Source organism: Rhinoraja longicauda, chromosome 2, assembly GCF_053455715.1.
Source record: "Rhinoraja longicauda isolate Sanriku21f chromosome 2, sRhiLon1.1, whole genome shotgun sequence".
Taxonomy (NCBI): Eukaryota; Metazoa; Chordata; class Chondrichthyes; order Rajiformes; family Arhynchobatidae; genus Rhinoraja; species Rhinoraja longicauda.
The window spans coordinates 30,001,974-30,018,928 of NC_135954.1; the positions used below are offsets into that span (position 1 = coordinate 30,001,974).

Sequence of the window (16,955 nt, forward strand, 5' to 3'; positions counted from 1 at the left end):
CTTGAGTGCTTGTTTTTTTTCCCTGTCATCCTTTGGGGTCGAGTCAGGAGTCAAGAGAGTCGAGTGTTTTATTGTCATATGTCCCAGAAAGAACAATGAGATTCTTACTTGCTGCAGCACAACAGAATATGTAAAATTAGTACACTGTAAATAATAATAATAATAATAGTCTATTGTTATTTGAGGTTGCATTGCTTAATAGCCTGATGGCTGTAGGGAAGAAGCTGTTCCTGAACCTGGACGTTACAGTTTTCAGGCTCCTGTACCGTCTTCCCGATGCCAGTGGTGAAATGAGTGTGTGGTTAGGATGGTGTGGGTCTCTGATGATGCTGGCTGCCTTTTTGAGGCAACGATTCCAATAAATCCATTTGATGGTGGGGAGTTCAGAGCCGGTGATGGACTGGGCAGTGTTCATAACTCTTTGCAGTCTTTTCCGCTCCTGGATGTTCAAGTTGCCGAACCAGGTCGTGATGCAACCAGTCAATATGCTCTCGACTGTACAGCTGTAGAAGTTCAAGAGAATCCTTTTTGACATACCGAATTTCCTTAATCTTCTCAGGAAGTAGAGGCGTTGATGTGCTTTATTTATAATTGCATCAGTGTGCTGGGTCCAGGAAAGATCTTCAGAAATATGCACGCCCAGGAATTTGAAGTTTTTGACTCTCCCACCCGTCCTGTTGATATAAACAGGATTGTGGGTCCTCTCTTCCCCTTCCAAAGTCCACAATCAGTTCATTGGTTTTACTGATATTGAGAGCCAGGTTGTTGTGCTGGCACCATTTGGTCAATCGTTCTATCTCACTTCTGTACTCTGACTCATCACCATCTGTAATTCACCCAACAACGGTGGTGTTGTCGGCGAACTTGAAGATGGAGTTTGCACTGTGTTCGGCTACACGGTCATGAGTATAGAGTGAGTAGAGCAGGGGCTGAGCACGCAGTCTTGAGGTGTTCTCGTACTGATTGTTAATGAGGAAGAAGTATTTCTGCCAATTCGAACAGACTGTGGTCTGTGGATGAGGAAGTTGAGGATCCAATTGTAGAGGGATGCGCAGAGACCCAGTTCCGTGAGCTTGATAACCAGCTTGGAGGGGATGATGGTATTGAACGCTGAGCTGTAGTCTATAACAACAGCCTGACAAAAGTGTTTTTATTGTCCGAATGGTCCAGTGTGGAGTGGAGAGCCAGTGAGATCGCATCCGCCGTTGACCTGTAGTGATGGTAGGCAAACTGCAGTGGGTCGAGGTTCTTGAGGTAGGAGTTGATATCCATCATAACCAACCTCTCAAAGCACTTCATCACCACAGATGTTAGTGCCACTGGTTGAGGCATGTCACCTTACTGTTCTTGGGCACCGGTATTATCGATGTCCTCTTAAAGCAAATAGGAACCTCAGATCTCAGTGGTGAGAGGTTGAAAAAGTCTGCAAAAACCCCAGCCAGTTGGTCTGCACAGGTTTTGAGAACTCGACCGGGTATACCATCAGGTCCAGGCGCTTTCCGAGGGTTCACCCCCCTGAATGATCTTCTGAAGTCGGTTTCTGTGGCTGTGACTATAATACCATCAGGGCATATGGGGGCTCCTGGTTCATCCATGGCTTCTGGTTAGGAAACGCTCGGAAGGTATTTGTAGGAACACAGTCCTCCACACATTCCCTTATGAAGTCTGTAACGACTGTGGTGTATTCATTTAGGTCCGTTGCTGAGTCCTTGAACATTGCCCAGTCTACTGACTCCATGCAGTCCTGTAGTTGTTCCTCTGCTTCCCCAGACCAGCTGCCTGTATGCAGGAAGAAGCAGCACCGCTGAATGGTCGGATTTCTCGAAGTGAGGGCGAGGGATAGAGCGATGGGCATCCTTGATGGTTGTATAGCAGTGGTCAAGGGTGTTTAATCTTCTAGTGCTGCAGGAGACATGTTCGTGGCAGTTTGGGAGTGATTGTTTCAGGTTGGCCTTGTTGACGTCCCCGGCTATGGTGGTAAAGGCTTTGGGGTACGCTGCCTGGTGCTTGTTGACCACGGTGTGCAGCTCCTCCAATGCTAGACAGATGTCTGCCTGGGGTGGGATGTAGACCGCGGTCAGGATGATGGAGGTGAATTCCCTCGGGAGGTAGAAGGGGCGGCACTTCACCGCCAGATGTTCCAGGTGTGGAGAGCAGGAGTTAGACAGAACTGCCACATCTGAGCACCACACAGAGCTGACCATGAGACAGACTTCCCCCTCCTCTCCCTTTCCCAGATGCTTGCGTTCGGTCCATACAATGGATGGAGAAACCTTCAGGCTGGATGGCTGAGTCTGGGGAGCTGGGGGTGAGCCATGTCTCTGTGAAACAGAACACAGAGCATTCCCTCAGCTCCCTTTGGTAAAGCAGCCTTGACCTTAAGTCCTCCACTTTATTTTCCAGTGATTGTACATTGGCTAGTAGAATGGTAGGGAGAGGGGGTCATAGTCCCCTATGCTTCAGTCTGACTTGTAGTCCCGGCATGATGGAGGCCTCCCTGTTGTTTCCAGGTACAGTACTTACTGTTCCTGCAATCCTCTGCCCGATCGGGAATTCTCATACATACGTTGGGCAGCTCCGTACGACCAGCAGTCTGACCAGTCCCCTGTAGTGTTCAGCCATCCCCAGAGTTGTAAGGCAGCAACTCTATCGCTACACCACTCCTTGGGAAGGAGTCTTTAGTGAGGAAGAAGCAATCTTTAAAAGCTTTTCATTTTAATGTTTTTAATTATTTCTTGGTGTTTTTTCATCAAAGACCTTTAAAAGCTTTTAAATTACATTCTTGGCTTTAATAGAAGTTCAAGCTCTGCTCCAGCTTTGCCTCCGTCATTGATCATTAAGTCATTCTGTGGGTGGTAACTCGATGTGATTTAAATAGCAGAAAGGGACGGGATGGAGAGACCACAGAATGTGTGTGATAGGTGCAGACTAAAGTTGTCAAAATAATAATTACTTTAAATAACAGCGTGGAGAGACAAGAGAAGTACAGAAGTAGAAGGGTCTCCAGTCAAAGTTGGGCAAAATGCAATCTTGACCACCACTATATAACCTGCCTCTGTGCTGCTTGATTTATCCACTGAGTACCAGACATTTTTACATTGTTCTGTCCATTTTGATTTTTGTCTGTAGCTGCAGATGCCATACCCAGTTCCAGCACAAACTTGGGTCTTCCCATTGTATTCTGATAAAGATGGGTCCCAACCTGAAATGTCACGTATCCGTGTTCTCCAGGGATGCTGCCTGACCTGTTGCATTACTCTAGCATTTTATGTCTTACTCTTATAAATCCCCCACTATCAAACTTGGCAGCTATGGAGTCCTTGTAACTGGTTTCTAACCAGTAAACTTTATAGCATAACATCTGTGATACATTTGAATACATATGTTGACCAAGAGGGTGGAGCAGTTGAACATATTTGACTGCACAATTATTCATTGATGGTCCTGTTCACCAAAGCAAAATTATGGTAAACTTTGGAAAATTATGTGTCCTATTAACGCATGTGTGTTTTTCATCAGGAACAGTAAAACTATTCGAACCGAAGTCTTCATCTCAGAATTTAAAGAGTGCTAAACTTGAAACAGCCCTACCTGACCACATAATTACTAAAAGGGATGAGGTTGAAGGAGAACATGAAGGGTTTGAAAATGGGGATGATCCAAGTAAATACACTGACACACTCGCCGCAGAAACCAGACTTCGGAAACGGAAAACTGCTAAAACTTCAGAGCAAACTTTCATGATCCAAGAAGAAACCGAACAGAAAAATAAAGGAAGGCGTCAGAGGGACTTTGATAATGCAGAAGTGGATGATGATGATGAGAGCGATGAGGAGAAGAATAGGAAAGCGAGAGTTCGGTCTTCAGAAGAGACCGTTGAATTGTGGAATCAAAATCAACAAAAATTGCTTGAACTAGCCTTACAGCAGTATCCAAAGGGAACTTCTGAACGCTGGGACAAAATAGCAAAATGTGTACCAGGAAAAACAAAGGTAATGTTTTAGTTATTAAAAATCTGAGTTAATAAGACTGGCGACAGTGTCAGTGAACATAAGTGGCTTGTACAGTATTTGTTCATGGCATCACATAACTCAAAGACACATTGAAGCACAAGTAGACCACTCAGCCCCTTGGTGAACCTGTTTCATCTTTCATCAAGATCACAACTGCTCTTCGACATCAACATTATTTTCCTGTTTTGCTTTATATCCTTTGATACCTTTTAATATTGACATAAAATATCATTTTTGGGATTGAATTAATCTGCTGCACTCGAGTGGAACATTACAAAGAGTCACCAACATTTGCTGAAAAAAAATTGCTCCTTCTCTCAGATCTAACTGGTTTAACCCTCAGTGATTTTTTGCTGAACTGTGTGCAAAAAAAGGAATTTCACTACCTATGTACATGTGACAAAGTACCATTGTACTTTGAGACTGTGACCTTCTCAGCCAGGGGAAATGTCCTTGTACCTACTCCAAGTCCTCTCGGATTTTTATCCAATGAGAGATCACCTCTCAATAGACAATAGGTGCAGGAGTAGGTCATTCGGCCCTTCGAGCCAGCACTGCCATTCATTGTGATCATAGCTGATCATTCACAATCTACCCCGTTCCTGCCTTCTCCCCATACCCCTTGACTCCGCTATCTTTAAAAGCTCTATCTAGCTCTCTCTTGAAAGCATCCAGAGAATTGGCCTCCACTGCCTTCTGAAGCAGAGAATTCCACAGATTTACAACTCTCTGACTGAAAAAGTTTTGCCTCATCTCCGTTCTAAATGGTCTACCCCTTATTCTTAAACTGTGGCCCCTGGTTCTGGACTCCCCCAACATTGCGAACGTGTTTCCTGCCTCTAATGTGTCCAATCCCTCAATAATCTTGCACGTTTCAATAAGATCCTCATTCTGTTAAACTCTTGCCTATTCCACCTTCTTGTTTAACATATCCACCTTTACTGGCACCAGTTCACTGAATTTTTGTAACACTTCCTCAATAACAATTATATCCTTTTCGAAGCAGCGCAAATTGAACACAGTACTTAAGGTGCTATTTCACCAAGACCCTAATTAGTTGTAGTGCGACACATTTAATCTTTTACTCAAATCTTCCAATAGTGTAGGCTGGCTGTCCTACCAACTTGGCTGCTGCACTGCATTTCAGCTTTCAGTTAATGGAGTATAAGGCCACCCAGGTTCCTTTAAACATCAATATTTCCCAGTTTCGCATTATTTAAAAATACTCAACATTCTTCCAAGGCTAAATTTATGTCCTCGTATTCCCACTGATTATGAAGCTGAAGCACTCAATTGAGGATTTTGGAACAGGCAGCATATGGGACCATAGTCATGCAGCACACAAACAGGCCCTTCAGCCCAACTTGCCCATGTCAACCAAGTTGCACCATCAACACTAGTCCCACCTGCCTGTGTTTAACACAATTCCCTCTAAACCTTTCCTACCTATGTTCATAAGACATAGGAGTAGAATTAGGGATTTGGCCCGAGGAGTATACTCCACTATTCAATCATGGCTGATCTATCTTTCCCTGTCAACCCTGTTCTCTTTCCACCTCCCCATAAACCTTTGACACCCGTAGTAATGAAGAAACTGTCAATCTCTGCTTTAAATATAGACTTTGCCTCCGTGGCCATCTGTGGCAATGAATTCCACAGATTCACCACCCGCTGGCTAAAGATATTCCTCCTCAACCCTTTCTACGGGTACGTCCTTTTATTCCCATTCCAGATATGAGGTTTTGCCCTTTGCACCTAGACTCTCCCACTAGTGGAAATATCCTCTCTACGTCCATCTATCCAGGCCATTCATTATTTGTTCTGTCCAAACGTCTTTTAATTGTTGTTATATTTCCTGTGTCAACTACTCAGCCACTGAGTAACTTGATGGGTCAGGCAGCATCTCTGGAGAACATATTTAGATAATGTTTAGGGTCAGGACCTTTTCTACCTCTACCTCAATCTCTTCACCTGAAACATCATCTATCCAAGTTCTCCAGAGATGTTGCCTGACCCGCTGAATTACTCCAGTGCTGTCTTTTTTTATAAACCAGCATCTGCAATTCCTTGTTTCTTCAGAATGATGAATCTGCCTCAACAATTTTTAATCTTTCATAACATAATGCAATGAGTAAGATTAATTTGTGATGCTGTGGATGTTGGTCCAATGTTCCCACTGTTTCTTTAATAGACAATAGGTGCAGGAGTAGGCCCTTCGAGCCAGCACCACCAATCAATGTGATCATGGCTGATCATTCTCAATCAGTACCCCGCAAAGCCACTATCACTGTTGCACTGGACTTGCATGCTAACTCCATTTGTATTTATAAAGAAAATACACTGTGCAGGAGAATAAAATGCCTTTGACAACCTGTTTCGATAGTTACTGTATTTAATAAATAGCAGATACTACATTTGGCCAAAGCAACATTCTTCAATCAGAAGGACTACAGCAATTCAAGAAAACAGTTCACCACCACCTTTCCATGAATGGTTAGAGGTTGGCAATAAATGCTGGGCTTGCCTGTGATGGCCAGAATCTGAAAACTAAATGAATAACTTAAGGGTGGTACAGTGGCCCAGCGGTAGAGCTAATACCTTAGCACCAGAGACCCGGATTCGATCCTGATTACGGGTGCTGTCTGTACGGAGTTTGTGCGTTCTACCTGTGGCGGTATGGGTTTCCCCCCCGGGTACTCCTGTTTCCGCCCAAAGGAATGCCGATTTGGAGGTTAATTGGCTTCTGTAAATTGTCCCTAGTATGTAGGATAGAATTAGTGTGCAGGTGATCACTGGTTGTGTGGACTCGGTGGGCCAAAGGGCCTGTTTCCATGCTGTATCTTTAAAGCTAAAAAAACTAAACTTCTGGTCTTGGAAGATAGTAATCTATTAGAATTAATTATCCCTTCTTTGACAAGTTTTATCCTTGTAACTTGATTAATTTATTCTCTGTAGATCTGTGAACAATTTACATTGTGGCCCTTTGTCCATTAGGAACATGGGGTGAGATTGCCCAAATTCTTATTGCCTCAATTTATCGGTTGTGCTAATTCATTGCTTGTGTCAGTCCTTAATTTACGTGGTGCAGGTAAAAAGGAACATTATAATCAAAGCATTTTATCTTTTAATTTAGTTTAGTGATAAAGTGCGGAACGGGCCCTGTGACCCGCTGAGTCTGCGCTGACGAGCAGGATAGCGTTAGTGCAAGACACTAACGCTATCCTGCACACTAGGGACAATTTACAATTATACCAAGCCAACTAACCTACAAACGTGTACATCTTTGGAGCATGGGACGAAACTGGAAATCCCGGAGAAAACCCATACAGATAGCACCCGTAGTCAGGATCGAACCTGGGTCTCTGGTGCTGTAAGGTTGCAACTCTACTGCTGCGCCACTATGTTGCACTGTCTTTACAAATTGTGCAGTGTTGGAAATGCAGGAAAACCTCTAATCCTTTTCATGCATAGTTCACTGGAATCGGAATTTGGAATCCTCTCCTCAAAAACCTTACTGGTCCCTTAGGTACTCTGCAGTCACATGGTTCTATTGCTAGAAAGAATGAATGTGATTCATGCAGTGCAATTGAGTATTTTGTTCCAAGTGGGGATGAGCATCTTGGCTCTTGGTGGAGCAGCAGTCAGCCAGGCTTTTAGACCATAGTTTATAATAATTCTGACATGCAAATGTAGGCATGGATTTGAGGAGTTGGGCTTTGTACCTGTAGGTGTGGGGTTGAGGAGTTTGCTGAGTTAATCGTGAAGTCATAGAGTGATACAGTGTGGAAAAAGGCCCTTCGACCTAACTTGCCCTCGCTGGCCAACATGTCCCAGCTACAATAGTCCCGCCCATCCACGTTTGGTCCATATCCCTCCAAACATGTCCAATCCATGTACCTGTCTAACTGTTTCTTAAATGTTGGGATAGTGCCTGCCTCAACTACCTCCTCTGGCAGCTTGTTCCATACATCCACGACCCTTTGTCTGCCCTGTCTTTGACTGTTCTGCTGTGACATTTATGTAGTTGGCACAATTAAGTTGCTGGTTAAAAATGAGCTCAACGATATTGGCAGAACATAGCACAGGAACAGGCCCTTCAGCCCACAATGTTTGTGCCGAACTTCATGCCAAATTAAATTGATCTCATCTGTCTGTACATTATCCATATCCCTCTATTCCCTGCACTTCCTTTTGCTGATCTAAAAGCCTCTTAAACACCACTATCGTATCTGTCTCCACCAGTACCACCCCATGTAATGTGTCCCAGGCTCCCACTACTCTACCTCTTCTGCACTCTCTCCAAAGCCTTCCAATCATTCCTGTAATGGGGCGACCAGAACGGCATGCAACACTCCAAATGCAACCTAACCGAAGTCCTATAAACTATGCCCCAACCAATGAAGGCAACACCATAGGTCTTCACAACTCTACCTGCTTGTATTGGCACTTTCAGGGAGCTATGGATGCCAAGACCCACTGGACTTAGGCAAATATTGCCATTTTGGTGGGCTTGATTTCAGTATAACTGAAGGTCATAACGTTAAATGATGCTTTCATGTTAAGGGCAGTCACTCTTATCTGTAAAATTCACATCTTTTGGTGCATGCTGGAGCTGGCTGGTACTGGTGAAACCCAAATCTGAGTATCAATGAGTAAATACTGCATGATGGCGCTCTTGGTGACAATAGCCACCAGTTTGCCGATTGAGAGATTGTTGGGCTGTAATTGGCCTGTTTACATATTGCCTGCATTTAGTGAATAGGATACACCTGGGCAGTTTTCCCCCATGGTTTGATAGATGCCATTCTATTGGAACTGCTTGATCAGACTAGAGGTGCAAATAGTCCAGGAATGCATGGCTTAAATACTAGCAGAGGGATGCTGCCTGATCCCACAGCCTTTGCCATTTCCTGGGCTCTGAACTGGTACAACATGGAGCGAATGCAATTGACTGGTTTCTGTGGTGGGGATCTCGAAAGGGAGTTAGCAAGTTTTTCCATGTTAATGAATGTAAAGAAAATAGTTTGAAATGCATTTTGCTGTTAAAAGGCTAGGTAGACTTATTGTCAAATCTCTTATTTTCCTGCAGGAAGAATGCATAATCAGGTACAAACTATTGGCCGAACTGGTTATGAAGAGGAAGCAAGCCAAAAGCTGACTGAAAATAGAACCAATGAGCACTGGTGTCTCTCCAGAAGCAGTAATGCGATGTGGATAAAAAACTCTTGTGTAAACCTGGACCCAAGTTGTATATGACTTACCTCACTCGTTGTTTCTGCCAATGTCATGTGCCTTCGTTTAAAAAAGAATCAATGTGCCACCATCTCGTACAGAATAATCGGGACATACTTTGGAATCCATTTGTTTCATTAAACGCCATGTACACATGGATAGTTTTAAATTTGTTCATAAACTAACTTTCTGTACTCCACTTTGTCATTTCTTTACATTGCTGTGATAAGCTTGCAGTTCTTTTACAGATCGCTGATAATTAATTTCTCTCATTTTTAACTGCCTGTTATTTTTTTCTTTAGCAAAGCAAAACAGGATATTTTTAGTTTTTGTAAAATTCAATTGAGATCATAATTAAGGAATTCAGCTTGAAATGATGACATTTGATTTTGCTGTCTTTTCATCCCACTTCTCTTGAGCCATGATAGTTCACTGTGGGAAACTTGTCAGCCTTTGTCCAATTGGTCTACCTTTTTATACATGAACCAAGCCAAAGTGTTGTGCTTATCAGTGCGAAATCAGTTTGAAGAAGGGTCTCGACCCGAAACGTCACCCATTCCTTCTCCCCAGAGATGCTGCCTGTCCTGCTGAGTTACTCCCGCATTTTGTGTCTATCTGTGATTTAAACCAGCATCTGCAGTTCTTTCCTACACACTAAGCCAGGATAAGATTTGTTCGGTTAATATACTCCAACTGTTCCATGTGCAGTTGGCATCCTGGCTGCTTGCTTCCTTCCTTCAACTGAAAGCTGCAGATGCCAATTTACAGTGCCCTCCATAATGTTTGAGACAAAGACCCGTCATTTATTTATTTGCCTCTGTACTCCACAATTTGAGATTTGTAATAGAAAAAAATCACGTGTGGTTAAAGCGCACATTGTCAGATTTTAATGAAGGCCATTTTTATACATTTTGGTTTCACCATGTAGAAAATCCAGCAGTGTTTATACATAGTACCCCCCATTTTAGGGCACCATAATGTTTGGGACACAGCAATGTCATGTAAATGAAAGTAGTCATGTTTAGTTTTTTGTTGCATATCCTTTGTATGCAATAATTGCTTGAAGTCTGTGATTCATGGACATCACCAGTTGCTGGGTGTCTTCTCTGGTGATGCTCTGCCAGGCCTGGATTGCAGCCATCTTTAGCTTATGCTTGTTTTGGGGGCTAGTTTTCTCTTCTATAAAAGGCATGCTCAATTGTGTTCATATCGGGTGATTGTCTTGGCCACTCAAAAATTGACCATATTTTAGCTTTGAAAAACTCCTCTGTTGCTATAGCAGTATATTTGGGATCATTGTCTTGCTGTAGAATGAACTTCTGGCCAATGAGTTTTGAGACATTTGTTTGAACCTGAGCAGATAGAATGTGTCTATGCACTTGAGAATTCATTATGCTACTACCATCAGCAGTTGTATCATCAATGAAGATAAATGAGCCAGTACCTTCAGCAGCCATACATGCCCAGGCCATAACACCCCCACCACCATGTTTCACAGATGAGGTGGTATGCTTTGGATCTTGGGAAGTTCCTTCTCTCCTTTATACTTTGCTCTTACCTTCACTCTGATATAAGTTCATCTTTATCTCATCTATCCACGACCTTTTTCCAGAACTGTGGTTGCTCTTTCAAGTACTTCTTGGCAAACTGTAACCTGACCATCCTATTTTTGTGGCTAACCAGTGGTTTGCATCTTGCAGTGTCACCACTGTATTTCTGTTCATGAAGTCTTCTGCGGACAGTGGTCATTGACAAATCCACACCTGACTCCTGAAGAGTGTTTCTGATCTGTTGGGCAGGTGTTTGGGGATTTTTCTTTATTGTAGAGAGAATGCTTCTGTCATCAGCTGTGGAGGTCTTCCTTGGTCTGTCAGTCTCTGCGATTAGGAAGCTCACCAGTGCTCTCTTAATGATGTTCCAAACAGTTGAGTTTGGTAAGCCTAAGGTTTGGCTGATGTCGCTAACAGTTTAATTCTTGTTTCTCAGTCTCACAATGGCTTCTTTGGCTTTCATTGGCACAACTTTGGTCCTCATGTTGATAAACAGCAATAAAAATTTCCAAAGGTGATGGAAAGACTGGAGGAAAGACTAGATGCTGAGAGCTCTCTTATGCCTACATTAAGGAGGCAATTAAACACACCTGAGCAATTACTAACGCCTGTGAAGCTATGTATCCCAAACATTATGGTGCCATGAAATGGAGGGACTATGTATAAACAGCTGTAATTTCTACATGGTGAAACCAAAATGGTCTTTAATAAAATCTGACAATGTGCATTTTAACCACATATGATTTTTTTTTCTATTACAAATCTCAAATTGTGGAGTATAGAGGCAAATAAATAAATGATGGGTCTTTGGCCCAAACATTATGGAGGGCACTATAAGTACTAGCTGAGACTGGCTAATAAGTAATATTGGGTGATCTAACTTGAGAGCTTACTGATGCTGCTGCACCATTGATTGTCCCTTTATGATCGACCCTTCCACATCCCAAAGATGTGTGGGTTTTTAGGTTAATTGACCTAAGTAAATAACCTTTGATCTGTAGGGAGGAGATGAGAAAGTAAGATAACAATGAACTAATGTGAATGGGTGATCGATGGTTGGCATGGACTTAGTGGGCTGAAGGGCCTGTTTCCATGCTATATCTCTAAGTTAAACTAAATCCAACTCCTTAACCCCATTGAGGAACAGAGTTCCAAAAGTTCTTGTTCATCTGAGAGAAAAATGTCACCACATCTGGGTGGTGAATTGAGAACAGCTTAGTTTTGAAACTCTAACTACACATTCTAAATTCTCCCAGAAGGGAAATGTCCTTCATATCCGCTGTCAAGATCACTTTCAAGATCACTTACAAACCAAAATGTCTGTCCTATTCTCTCCACAGATGTTGTCCGACCTGCCGAGTTCCTCCAGCGGTCATTTTTGCACTCAGCATTCCTCTACTCAGGATTATGTATGTTTCAATCAAATCACCCATATCACTCGTCTAAACTCCAGTGGATATCACCCTTGCCTTTGCAATTTTTCCTTGTAAGGCAACCTGCCCATTCCTTGTATTAGTTTGGTAAATCTTCTTTGAAAAGTTTCCAATGCATTAATATTTTCCATAAATAAAGGGACCAATACTGTACATAAAGTAATGCTCCAGGTGCGGTCTCACCAATGGCCTATATAACTGAAGCAGAAGTACTGATTTTTGTATTCATTTCACATTAACACTCTGTTAGTTCTCCTAAAGACTAAATACATGCACATTAATCATATGTGAATCATGCACAAGGCCAGCCAGATCACTCTGTGTTGCACAGCTCTGCAATCTTTCATCATTTGGATAACGTACTTTTATTTTTCAGCCAAAATGGGCAATCTCTCATTTTCCCACTTTATATTCCATTTGCCAGATTTTGCCCCAATCACTTAACGACCAATGTCTTGTAGCCTTTGGATGTCTTTTTCACAACTCACTTCCCTACTTATCTTTGTGTGGTCAACAACTGTAGCAACCTCAACTTCAGTGCCTCCATCCACGTCATTTATATAAACTGTAAAAACTTGATGCTTCAGCCCCAATCAACTGTTGAACGCCACTTGTTATAATTTACCAACTAGAGAGATTTAAGAATAAGGGGTAGGGCATTTAGGACTGAGATGAGGAGAACCTTTTCACCTAGAGAGTTGTGAATCTGTGGAATTCTCTGCCACAGAATGCAGTGGATGCCAATTAACTGGATGTTTTCAAGAGGGAGTTATATTTAGCTCTTGGGGCTAAATGAATCAGATATGGGGAAAAAGCAGGAACTGGGTACTGATTTTAGATGATCAGCCATGATCATATTGAATGGCGGTGCTGGCTCGAAGGGCCGAATGGCCTACTCCACCTATTTTTCTATGTTTCGATGATTAATTTATATTATGCCTTGGGTAGCTAATCTGCCATCCATACTAATGTGTTGCCTCTTACAGCATGAGCTTTTGTTTTGTGTGACAATTATTAATAATGTAGCGTAGTTTCCAATGTCTTCAGGAATTCTCAGGATCTCTGTCCGTTCCAACTTTATTCTCAAGCACATTTTGAAAATTCAAAGAACTTAAATGCATTTCTCAAACATGATTTCCCTTTGACAAGACCATGTTGACTTTCACTGATAATCTTGGGGTCCTGCTATAACATTAAACTTCTAAGTGTAAAACCACCTAATATGATTCCTATAACAGATGTTAACCCAACTGGCCTCCTGTCCTCTGCCTCTCTTTGAATAAGTGTGATATGTTTTCCATTTAGTAAAATTCCCCAAATCTAAAGAAGTTTGGAAAATTAATGTTGAGTTTAGTTTATTGTCACGTGCATCGGTGTACAGTGAAAAACTTTTGTGTGCTATCCAGTCAGCAGAAAGACAATACATGATTACAATCGAGCCATCAAGTTTAGTTTATTGTCATGTGCATCGGGGAATAGTGAAAAGCTTTCGTTGTGTGCAGACCAGTTATTGGAAAGACAGTACATAATTACGATCGAGTTATCCACAGTGTACAGATAGATACACGTTAAAGGGAATAACGTGAATAATGTTTAGTGCAAGATAAAACCATTAAAGTCCGATCAAAGATAGTCCAAGGATCTCTGATGAGGTAGATGGTAGCTGGGAAGAAACTGCCCCTGAATCTGGAAGTTTGTGTTTTCACATTTCTATACTTTTTGCCTAATGGGAGAGGGAAGTAGAGGAAGTGGCCAGTGTATGACTTAACCTTGATTATGCTGGTGGCCTTGCCGAGACAGCATAAGGTGTAAATGGAGTCAATGGAAGGGAAGGAAGTTGGTTTGTTGGTTGGTCGCTGCATCTACTAACCTAGCTTTTTCTCTCAAGACCAAGAAGGAAGTCCAGCCTGACTCAAAGATATGTCAGCCTGAAACTCCAACAACTCATCCAGTATTGCTGCCCTGGTGATTGTAATTTTCCTGAGTTACACCAGCCCAATTCCTGCTCTGCAGTTATTTCAGGGGTGCTATTGTATCCATCTGTGACAAATATATGGCAATAAAGGTGTATGGTGTTCATTGATACACCTTGTCCACCCTCTGTGTGGACTGGAGAGGGTGAAGTCTCAATGGTGAGGTATGCGGGATAAATATGTTTGGTGTGCATGAGTGAGTGTTGTGTTTGTATTCCTCCTGGACTTCATGTTGATGAACAGAGGGACCTTTGGGTGCAAGTCCATAGCTTACTTAAAGTGGCGACGCGGATTTCAGAAGGTACAGAGTGCAGAATACAGTCCTCAGCATTGTAGTGCAACAGTTCCAAAGACAGAGTGCAATGTTCGCAATGGAGTAGAGGTGAATCGGACAGTACTGTAGTTTATGGAAGGACTGTTCACAAACCTGGTAATAGAGGGGAAGAAGCTGTTCCTTAGTCTGGTGGTGCACACTTTTAAAATTTTTGTACCTTTTGCCCGATGGGAGCTGGGTGAAGAAATGACCAGGTTGGGACATCTTTGATTATGTTGGCTGTTTTTCGAAGACAGCACGAAATGTAGATGGTGTCAGTGGTGGGAAGTCTGTTCTGTGTGATGGACTGGGCTAATTCTACACTCTGCAATTTCTTGCAGTCTTGGGCAGAACTGTTGGTAAACTAAGCTGCAATGCAATCTGACAGTATGCTCTCAATGTTGCATTAGTAGAAGTTTGTAAGAGTCATTGAAGACGTGCTGAATTTCCTCAATCTCCTCTGGAAGTAGAGGCGTTGGTGTGCTACCTTGGTTGTCACATCAATATGGTTGGTTCATGACACATCACTGGTAATGTTAATGCCAAGAGATTTGAAGCTCTCAACCCTATCCATTTCGACACTATTGATGCTGATTGGAGCATGTATTCCACCACGCCTCCCGAGGTCAATAACTAGCTCCTTTGTCTTGCTGACATTGAGGGAGAAGTTATTGTCTTGACACCATGTTACTAAGGTCGCCTCCTTCCTGTACGTCATTGTTAGTGATCCGGCCCACCACAGTGGTGCTATCCTGGAACATTGAACTGCCTGTCCTATCCACCCCTCGAACATGACCTGCTCCTACTATTTTGCTTGGTGACCTGCTCTATGTGAAACTAAGGATTCCCTGGTGTCTGGATGTGAAGGTTATTGTGGCCATTTCCAATTTTTCCCAAGGAATGTGCAAGTGAAATGAATATTATGCTGATGATTAAAATAATTATTTTTCCAATGCCTCAACAGTAAACCATTGTTGCACGTCACTGCACCAAAAAGTTGGGGTGAAATCACAGCTTGGAAAAGGAAGGGAATGGCTAATCAGGTGGGATGGTTCAAAATGTTCAAGGGACGATCGTTGCCTTGCACCAGGTGCTGAATATTGTGATTTTGCACAGGTTTCTTTGGGCTTAGCATCAAGTGAGTAAAATAGAGTTGCGGAAAGGAATGTATAAGTTTGAAGGCTGACACCATATTTAAGGGAATTTGGAGAAAGAAGTTAGCTTGGATGGGGATGATCATCTACAATGAGAGTGGGCAGCTTTTGTTGAGTGGGTAATTTTTTGTTTACTTTTTTAAATTGAGTACATTTAACTAGCTGCTATGCCCAGCATTGATCTGTTTATTATGCTGGCAATCAAGGTGATTGAATTTATTTCCATTCAATTGGGTTTTACATATTCCCTGTAAATGAAATGAAATCTAACCTAAGTATATAATTATTCCATGAATAATATAGTTAAGAGTTAAAATTATGTAAAGTAAATACCAATTAAAACATACTCATTGAAAATATGGATATGAAAAATTACATTCATATAGTTCTCTTTATGTAGGTATGTACCTTTGCACAGTGTGTAAATTTACTTAATTTCAATGTTGTGGTTCAATGTTGTTGTTTAATGTTAATTTCAATGTTTAATGCTTCAAAATCTTCCATTTTTTCCCCTTTGAATCCAGTATAAAAATGTAGAGATTATATTGTGGGCCAAATGGGCAGTTCCTGAGAAGAAGGAACTGCAGATGCTGGTTTATACCGAAAATAGACACAAAATGCTGGAGTAACACAGCGGGTCAGGCAGCATCTCTGGAGAAGAGGAATAAGTGACGTTTTGTGTCTGAAGAAGGGTTCTGATCCAAAAACGACACCAGAGATGCTGCCTCAATTTACTGAGAATTACTGAGTTATTCTAGGACACCAGAACTAACTGTTGAGCCTTCCTGAGGTGTCGTGGGCCTAACTCAACGAAACACCAGTGAAGGGAGGTGCCCACTTGATAACCCCATTGATACGCTTGGCATCCACACAAAATCAGTTTTTATGTGCTTATTTACATGTAGAGAGCTTACTATTGCATATGGAGTTATTTATTGTTCTATAGCATATGTGTATATTCATTTTAGATAATACTCTGCCTTTAGGCTTGGCTTTCTAGGTTGAGTGCTTACAGGATTTTATAATAGTAATGGTAATAATTTTTGAACTGATAATCTTGCTCTGTAGATTTGTGTTGGTGGATCCAAATTCCTGACTAGCATGATTGAAGCTCCTATTAGTTCAAGATTATGTGATGGCACACCAGGTGGTGACAGAGTTTAAAAATTCAACAGGAAATTGTACAGCCTGTCACACTGTCAATAGATTTATAGTGTTCAGGTTGTCCACTTCATAAGAAAGTCTTTATTCATGTTTTGCTATAATTGTTCTTTCAATTCAAATATC

The 16,955-nt window shown here is 42.0% G+C and overlaps 1 protein-coding gene across 2 annotated transcripts in view; it reads left to right on the top strand.

Annotated features, from left to right (window-relative positions):
• The window catches only part of dnajc1 (DnaJ (Hsp40) homolog, subfamily C, member 1), a 98,033-nt gene extending 88,585 nt beyond the window's left edge, over positions 1-9,448 (top strand). The window contains exons 11-12 of one of the 2 annotated variants that reach the window (XM_078427710.1): positions 3,526-3,992; positions 9,103-9,448. In XM_078427710.1, the coding sequence (XP_078283836.1) occupies positions 3,526-3,992; positions 9,103-9,171 (536 nt within the window). In that variant the 3' untranslated portion in view covers positions 9,172-9,448. Of the gene's footprint in view, positions 1-3,519; positions 3,993-9,102 lie in introns of both variants that reach the window. The other variant, XM_078427702.1, reaches the window with a different exon arrangement.
• The last annotated feature ends 7,507 nt before the right edge of the window (positions 9,449-16,955 follow it).